Source organism: Vicia villosa, linkage group LG4 (assembly GCF_029867415.1).
Source record: "Vicia villosa cultivar HV-30 ecotype Madison, WI linkage group LG4, Vvil1.0, whole genome shotgun sequence".
In the NCBI taxonomy this organism is placed as follows: Eukaryota; Viridiplantae; Streptophyta; class Magnoliopsida; order Fabales; family Fabaceae; genus Vicia; species Vicia villosa.
The window spans coordinates 141,544,232-141,553,605 of NC_081183.1; the positions used below are offsets into that span (position 1 = coordinate 141,544,232).

The 9,374-nt window shown below is 28.7% G+C and overlaps 2 protein-coding genes across 2 annotated transcripts; both read right to left on the reverse strand.

Annotated features, from left to right (window-relative positions):
- Window positions 1–242: 242 nt before the first annotated feature.
- Window positions 243–1,436, reverse strand: LOC131597983 (uncharacterized). Its single transcript, XM_058870638.1, has one exon. It carries the CDS (start codon window positions 1,434–1,436, stop codon window positions 243–245), a length of 1,194 nt encoding a protein of 397 aa, XP_058726621.1.
- Window positions 1,437–5,586: 4,150 nt separating this feature from the next.
- Window positions 5,587–8,696, reverse strand: LOC131599801 (alpha-glucosidase-like). The gene is made up of 5 exons (XM_058872054.1): window positions 8,484–8,696; window positions 7,665–8,386; window positions 7,341–7,571; window positions 6,600–7,246; window positions 5,587–6,510 (listed from the first exon to the last, which is right to left on the reverse strand). The coding sequence occupies exons 1-5, from the start codon at window positions 8,693–8,695 to the stop codon at window positions 5,647–5,649; spliced, it is 2,676 nt and encodes an 891-aa protein (XP_058728037.1). The 5' UTR covers window position 8,696; the 3' UTR covers window positions 5,587–5,646.
- Window positions 8,697–9,374: the final 678 nt, after the last annotated feature.

Consider the following 9,374-nt stretch of genomic DNA (forward strand, 5'->3'; position numbering starts at 1 on the left):
TTTTGGAGTTTTTCTTTTATTCATGAAATTTGTTTATAATTTAGATAACTTTAATTTTTTTTAATTATTGGAAACACTTAAATTAATTAATAATAATATTCTAACTAAATATTAAGTATGTTTATACATAATATTTTAACAATAATTTTATAAAGATTTTTTTTTTTTTTGAAATAAAAGATGGTATTATTTCAAAAGTCAAATACAAGCAGGGCCTAAAGGCCATATATAAGAGTAACTAGTTACATAAGCATGTCAACTAAAACCTTTCTATAGATGGGTTTCACCCATCCTCTATATACAATTATATTTTGTATACTTCTAACTATACAATCAATGTCACTATGCTGACCCAAGCTGTCAAAAATTCTTCTATTTCTAAACATCCAAATGCCATAGATCACCTCTGCAACCACAACTTTAAGCAGACTCATTCTAGGACCTTTACCTTTGGTTTTTTGCTTGATCCAATCGAAATTCAAATTCTTGAAATCGCTAATTCCCATCCAGCACAAGATAGCATTCCATATTCCTGCAGTATGGGGGCAGGCAAATAACAGGTGATCAAGGCTTTCTTCCTCTTTTCCACATAGCTCACACAATTGATGCTGCACAAGCCCGAGTCTGAACAACCGTTGCTTCGTCGCCAATCTATTCTGAAAAGCCATCCATAGCACAACTTTTGCTCGAGGTCGCGTGATGTTATGGCACATCACATGATACCAATCAACACTCACAGACACACCTACAAGGGAACTATAGACTTTTGTCATATGAAACACACCTTGGGCTTTCATCTGGTTCCAAAGTAATAGAATGTTAGGGATTTCCAGTTTGCATTCAAAGATATGCTTCAGTATCCATGAACAATTCCAAGTCTGCATATCAGCCAAGGGTTCCTTGCCCTTCAGGAAAAAAGTGTGAACCCATTTGACCCAAAGGTTGTCACCCTTCATACAAATAGTCCACAGGTTTTTCAGTAAAGCCACTCTGTTCCAGATATGGAGATTAAGGATGTCCATACCACCTGCTCTCATTGGTTGACAAACCTGTTTCCAAGCAACAGGACTCTTCTTTCCAATAGTAGCTTTACCTGTCCAGATGAAGCTCCTGCAAATCGAATCAATTTTCTTGAGCACAGCTTTAGGAAGAGGAAGACAATGCATCCAATATTGAGTGATAGCAACAACAATGCTCTTCACCAATTGAATACGACCTGCAGTGCTGAGGAGATAAGCAGTCCAGTGCCGGATTCGACACACAATCTTATCTATGAGAGGCAAATAATGATGGATGTTAAGTCTCTTGGTGGCTAAAGGAATGCCCAGATACCTTATGGGAAAATGCCCTTTAGTAAACCCTGTGTTAAGCAAAATTGCAGATTTTGAATTATCATCCAAACCCCCAAAGAAAACCTTGCATTTCTTAGGATTCATAATGAGGCCAGTTGAGTTATAAAGATTTTATAAAGATTTAATTATAAAATAAAATTATTTTTGGTAAGAATATTTTTATGGAGTTTTTAAATGATAATCATAGTAGTAAATAATTCATAATGATGATCTTCATATGAAGATTTTAAATCTTGAACGTTAGTTAAATCTGACGATTGATATGGATAGTTCTCGTTTCTCATAATAGATATTAGTTCTCACCAGATACGCTCCCTATATATATATATATAGGGAATGTATCGAGTAAGGAGGGTTTTTAAATAAGAGATAAGAGGATTTAATGCTAACCATTGGATTAATCAAGAGAGAGAAATAATAATTATATTAATATTTTAATAAATAATTTAATTCTCTCTCTTGATTAATCCAATAATTAGCATTGAATACTCCTATCTCTTATTTAAAAATTCATCCTACTTGATATATATATATATATATATATATATATATATATATATATATATATATATATATATATATATATATATATATATATATATATATATATATATATATATATATATATATATATATATATATATATATATATATATATATATATATATATATATATATATATATATATATAGGACGTATCAAATGAGAACTTTGGCTATAATGAGAATTTAGAACTTTTAATAATAACTATTGGATTTGAATTAATGGCTCAGATTTACCTCATATGTTAAATACATATTACATAAATATCTTGGTCACTTAAACATTAATTAAATATTTTAAAATACGAGGTAAATCTGAGGCATTTATTCAAATCCAATGGTTATAATTAAAAGTTCTCAGTTCTCATTATAATCAAAGTTCTCATTTGATACGTTCCCTATATATATATATATATATATATATATATATATATATATATATATACATATATATATATATATATATATATATATATATATATATATATATATATATATATATATATATATATATATATATATATATATATATATATTACCTCATGTATTTTTTTTGTTGGTTTTGTGTTTCACATAGATTTAGAAATCCTAATCTTAGAAAAAAATTCTCCAGATCTTATCAAAAGCAGATCCGGAAAAAATAGATATGAGGAAGAAGTGAAATCTTTTTTGTTTGAAAAATGATCTGTTGGTTTGAAAAATCTCAAAATTTAACCTTGTGATAATTAAAAAATTTGAAGTTTTTAGTTCTATAGACTTGGTAGGGAGAACCACGGTTCGATCCTCCGCAATTGCGATCGGGAGGAGGCTGGAACCACTTGATGCCAGAGCTGACCCCCGAACCGGACTAAATCGGTGGTGATAAATAAAAAAAAAAGCATATCTAAATAGATATTGGAAAAAACAAAACCTTTTCCTATGAATAAAAATTTATGAATGATGCAGGTTGGTTCATTTAACTAACTAACAGAAAACAATATAGGCATAAAAAAATACTCATATTATTCAATATTTTATTTTCTGATAAAGAAATTACACTAGAAAATATTACAATTAGAGATGCAAATTGGTGATATTATGACCACTGACATATCTTTAGGCATACACTTCCCAATATTTAAAAAAAAAATAGAAAGTTGGTCCAACCCTTTCAACTTGCATAAAAATATTATTATAAGGACTAAAAATATTTTACACCAACCAATAATATCTTGAGTATTTTTTAACTTTACATCATAATTATTTTGTTTGAAAAATCAACACATAATCACGTTACATATAAATACAATAAATATACAATTTATGTAATTTATATCAGGTTATAATTATAAAAATTAATTTTAAAAAATTGAAAATACAAATTGATAATAAATAAAAAATAAACAAAATTATAATCAATTTGCGTTACTGTAATTTTCTTCGATTTATACCATAAAGTTGTTATTACACTATTAATAAATTTTATTATTCTTTATGACATTAATTATCTTTTTTAATAAATTTATAATTAAATTACATTAATTTCTTTCTTTCCAACAAATAATTAAGAGTGTTATTTATAAAATACTAATATTTTTGCATTAAACTCTAAAATTGATAGTTATTTGAATATTTTATTTTTTAATAAAAAAATAATTAGAAAGAAATAGAGAAAATTTATATTTCAATAACAGAAATGTTATATAAAATAACATATTTTTCACTATTTCAATATTTATTATATAATATATTGACTTTTATTAAATACATTAGTTTGTTTGATGTTTAGAAATTTTTAAGTATTATATTTAAACCACATTTAATTCCTATGTATATCATATTCTTTAGAATAGTCTTAAAATTTTAATTCAACTATTAAATTTAAAGTATTGCATGAATATTATTTCTATTTTTGATCTTTGATTGTTGATTTTTGAATATATTTAGATCGATATGATGTGTATATTATTATTTTTTATTTAAAAAAGATTCACATTAAAATGGAGTCAATCTGATGTTTTTTTTTTCTTTCTATTTTTATATTAGAGAGGTTTAAAAGATTTAAATTACAAGTATTTTTTACCGGAACATAAAAATGAAGGTGACCGACTAGACTATTTTTTATCTGTGTTAATTTCTTAATTTTTTTTAGATTTAAATTATTTATGACTTTTTATTCTTTTTTATTTTTTCAGACTGTAGATCAATTGAAGAGAAGATGTGTTGTAGACTATTCTTTTATTTTGTATTAAACTTTAAAAAAACATTATCTACAACTTTGTTGTTAATGTTTTAATAATAATTGTTTATTTTTATTCTACACAATTGATGTAACAATTTGAAAAAGGGTTGAAATACGTGTAAAAGTTCATATATCAGCAACAATGACAATATCAAAACATATCTCTTTATATCAACAAAATAATCTCACATTAAATCATTGAGTTACTTTGAATTTCATATTTTTCAAAATAATGGTTGATAACTAAAATTATTATATTTCATTTCACTTATCTATTTTTTTATACTAGACTAAAATGTAAATATTCTTTATTAGTGTGATTATAATATTATATTAATTACATTGATTTATCTCCCTTTAACAAATAATTAAGAATGATATTTCTAAAATATAATTAATATTTCATTAAATTTAAAAATTGTTAATAATAAAAATAAAACGTAATATATTGCATATTAAAATGTTTTGTTTTAATACTTAACACGACTTACTTTATCTTCTACAATTAATGCTTATTTAAAAAAAAAATTATCGTCCACTATCATAATATTCATTTAATGAGTTTGGTAGTAAGTGATATTAAGGCCAATAATTTTTGTGACAGAATAAACTTAGTCAACATTTTCATTTAAGTAAATGATTTTATAACAGATCATTTTTAATAAATATTTTTTACAACTTTGGATTTTAAAAAGAAAAAATATATAAAATTTATGCTTTTAAAATGAAATTAAAAATAAATTTTAAATTAGATTTAGTGTATACAATGTGATGCAAAAATAAGATTATGTTTTACTAAACCTTTTTGTACATGAGAACATAAAGTTATTGATCAAAATATTGATTATTAACGGGACATGAAGTTATTGATCAAAATATTGATTATTAACGGGACATGAAGTTACTGATCAAAATATCTTTAAAGGTACACAGGGACATGAAGTTATTGATCAAACTAATATTTGAACACGAGAACATGAAGTTATTGATCAAACTAATATTTGAACACGAGAACATGAAGTTATTGATCAAAATATTGATTATTAACGGGACATGATGTTACTGATCAAATTATTTGTTTATTAATTATACCTTAAATTATTATTTTTTTCACGGATAATCAGATACTTTTTTATTAAAAATATACATTTGAAACAAATATGCATCCCGTACCAGAACCCGTGCGAATGCACGGGTTTGTTACTAGTTATTAAGATATTAATGAAAAATTATTGTAAATATAACATATTTACTATAGGTTTAGCTGTGATGCAGGTTTAGCTGGAAGAATAGCCTCCTAACCCTTCATATTATTGAAACCCTAATCTCCTTTCTTCATGAATGAGTTTAGCCAGTCTTCAGAATTTCTACTTGTTACACAGTTTGCACTTCAAATAATATTTTATGAATTAAAATTTTTCAATGATGCAGGTTGGTTCATTTAACTAACTAACATAAAACAATATAGGCATAAAAAAATACTCATATTATTCAATATTTTATTTTCTGATAAAGAAATTACACTAGAATATTACACTATAAGCTTAAATTCCTCACCTATAAGCTGTTTCAAATTTGTAAGTTCTACAATAATAAACTCAGATGAGTTATTAACATCTGTCTCCAAAATTCTCTCCCTCATTGAAATCTTTCCATTATTCACAACTCTCATCACACTCTTATTCTTAGGCACTCCCAAGAAAGTAACCTTTTCTATGATCCATTTTTTATCCAAAGCAAATTTTCCATTAGTCACATTAGATCTAACAGAAACACTAGTATCATTCCATTCACCATAAAATCTAACAAATGTCCATTGCTCTTTCGCTTCTAGATCAAGCTCCTCGTCATCATCCAAATAAACATGTCCATAACTGTTTCCAGTTCCATTAAAAATAACCACAAGCTGGAATGAGGTGTTACGCGCCGCTTTCGTCGTCATTGCTTCACCTTGTAAGGCCAAAATGTTTCCTTCTCCAACATGCACATTTATGTGATCAGCTGGTGCATCAAGTTTGACAGTTTTTCCGGATTCAGCATTCACTGAGTTTGAGAAGTTAAAGAGATCAAACCAATTTCCTTTAGGAAAGTATGCGTCAACGGTCGTTGCACCAGACTGTAGCACAGGTGAGACCAGAACTCCTTTGCCTAGTAGAAACTGTGAATTTATATCATATGTTACAGGATCCTCGGGGAAGGAAAAGAATAGCGGTCGTGCAATTGGTGTCCCGTTTTTACTTGATTCGTACATGAGTGTGTAGAAATATGGAAGAAGGCGGTAACGAAGGGCAAGCACTTTTTTAGCTGATGCTGTAACTGACTCCCATAGGTAAAGCTCTTGCCTGATGGTGTGTATATCTGAATGAGCTCTTGCAAAGGGGTAAAAGGCCCCCAACTACATCAAGAAAAATAAAAAGTAGTATTAGACCTTGTGGTAAATTTATAGATACTAGCAAATTTTATGGATGAATGAATGTTTGTTACCTGGATCCAGCGCTGACAAAGTTCTTCACTTGTGTTACGTTTGAAGCCACATATATCTGCGCCAGTCATTGGAATTCCATAGATTCCAGTGTTTAATATGGATGGAATTGAGTATGCTAAATCATTCCAGGAAGCAGAATTATCTCCGGTCCAATGACCTGTATACCTGCCAGAGCTTACAAAAGTTGACCTCGTCATAAGGAATGGTCTTTTACCAGTTATATTCACTAAGGCCTTGTTTGTTGTTTTGGAAACCAAAAGTCCATACAAATTGTGAGCATCATACACAGGGACATTACCATAATGCATCGCTGATGCTGGCACTGTTCTATGGTTAATCGGACTTTTAGTTAAGTTACTGTTAATTTTGTAGGGAGGGTTGTCAAGAGTAGAATTTTCCATGTCAGGAGATGTTATGAAATTAGTTATTTCATTCATGTCAAGCCAAAGACCATCAAAAGGGAGCATGTCTCTAAACAATTTGATTTCTTCCTCCCAAAAGCCTTGGCTGTTAGGGTTAAGAAAATCAAGAAAGGAAACTGGTCCAGGCCAAACTACACCTTGATAATTGGTTCCATTTCTCCTTATGTAGATATCAGCTTTCAAGCCTCTATTATAAGTTCCGTGTGTGTCATTTATAGCAATACCTGTGTACAAAATTTGTCTCAAATCAATTACACATGCCACTTGAGTAGATTAAGTTTAGTTTCAAAGATATTTTATGATGTTAGAATAAAGTACCCGGATCAAGGATAGGCACATATTTTTGACCATTTTTGTGAAGAGCGTCAACAAAAGTCTTCATCTTGTCGAGCGGATAATTAACAGGATCGAGTGTGAACATTTTATAGTTATCCATGTAATCAATATCTGACCACAAACCTTCAAGAGGTATACCAGATTTTGAATAGTTTTGTACCACCTCAGTGATATCATTTACATCCTTGTAGCTATATCGACACTGATGAAAACCTTCACAAAGAGTTAACAATAATGTGGATTAGCATTGGAGTTCGGTATAACAAATCAGCGTAAATAGAAGGACAAAAAAGGGGTTGAACTTACCAAAAGACCAATAAGGCATAGGAGCAGGTCTACCAACGAATTGAGTGTACTGATCCAAAACCAATTCAGGAGAAGAACCAGCAAAGAAATAGAAATCAAAAACACCACCAATAGCCTTATAAATAAGACGATCACCTTTATAAGCAACATCCATTCCATTACTATTAAGAAGCAAAACACCATGTGTGCTTCCATTTTTAACTTTTCCATCAGATGAACCCTTTCTCACATCCAAATAAAATGGATGAGATCCATAAAGGTTAACATCAACAAAGTAAGCATGAGTATCTGCATTCCAAAGAGTTAAATTATCGCCGGATTGCAACTTTAAGGTACTCTTAGTGCGCTCTCCCAAACCAAACAGAGAAGATCTGTCTGAAGGTAGAGAGGTAGAGAGCTGCAAGTATTGATCTTTAAACACGAGAAACTGTTCGGAGTTTGAAGGGTCTTGTGGTGAAGTGTTAAAGAGTGTGTCATTGGAGGATTTGCGAGTGATGGTGAATCCAAATTGACTAGTGTTGTTGAGTGTGAAGATAAGGTCTGAATCTGGATGTGTGAGTGTGTGTGTTGAGTTTTGATCTTTGGATAGAATATGATGAGATAGAGAAGAAGAAGAAGAAGAATAAGATGATGATTCTCTAGGAATCACTTCTTTTGGAACTTCCCATCTTTTATTATTTGAATCAATGATCCTTACTCTTAATCTATCCTTGGTCTCAAAACTGCAATTTAGAATTAAAAAAAAGTTATAAAGATGGATATAATCATATGATTATGTTTGTTGAAACATGAAAATAACAGTGAACTATGATAGGTTACCTGACAGTGAGGTTGAGGAGTTGAATGTCTGTTCCAAAAACTGAGGAGGAATTGATGAGTTTAAGGGTAGCACTCAAAGAATTTGCTTTCGTGTTGGTTACATTTGTGATTGTGTAGCCATAACCAACTGGCTCATCAGCTACACTTTGAGATATGACTATGAAAAAAATGAAACAAAAAGTTAAGGTTTGAATTCTATGACTTGTAATCATTTTGTTTGTTTTTGATGTGTTTGAGGATAGGAGGATTGAGAATCTTTATATAGGCAAACAATGATGGGGTGTCATTAAAGTACAATATTTATTCAGTTAATCCAATAAATATTCTACTTTTTAGTTTTTTCCAACTCATTTTCACTTTCCAACTCACTTATTTACTTTTATCATTTTATAATTATCATTTATAATAAATTATCAATCAAAATATTCTAATAAATTATTGTTGGATGATGGAGTTAGTGGAATGACATAAAAAATTACTGTGTAAAGAATCTAAAATGTGTTTATGAATCTTCTACATTGTAATTAATCTAATGAACTGATTAAGTCTTGCATACAAGTCAATAAAAATTATTGAATAGAAATTATTTAAGTTGTTGTTAATACATTGAATAATAACAACCATATGATTTAAAATCAATGCCTCGGATTTCACTTGAATTTTAAAAGACAATAATTAATAGATAAAATATGGTTTAAATACATATCACATAAATGCATATTTGAGCATTGATTTTAAATCGTACGGTTATTATTAAAAGTTCTCATTTGATATGTCCCTATATATATATATATATATATATATATATATATATATATATATATATATATATATATATATATATATATATATATATATATATATATATATCAACACTTACTCCCCATCTTG

Excerpts from the sequence above, each read along its gene's own strand:
- LOC131597983 (XM_058870638.1), bottom strand. The coding sequence starts at position 1,436 with ATGAATCCTAAGAAATGCAAGGTTTTCTTTGGGGGTTTGGATGATAAT.
- LOC131599801 (XM_058872054.1), bottom strand. The coding sequence starts at position 8,695 with ATGATTACAAGTCATAGAATTCAAACCTTAACTTTTTGTTTCATTTTT. Across the intron at positions 8,387-8,483 it reads CTCCTCAACCTCACTGTCAG|TTTTGAGACCAAGGATAGAT; the intron begins GTAACCTATCAT and ends TCTAAATTGCAG. Across the intron at positions 7,247-7,340 it reads TGTGCCTATCCTTGATCCGG|GTATTGCTATAAATGACACA; the intron begins GTACTTTATTCT and ends TTTTGTACACAG.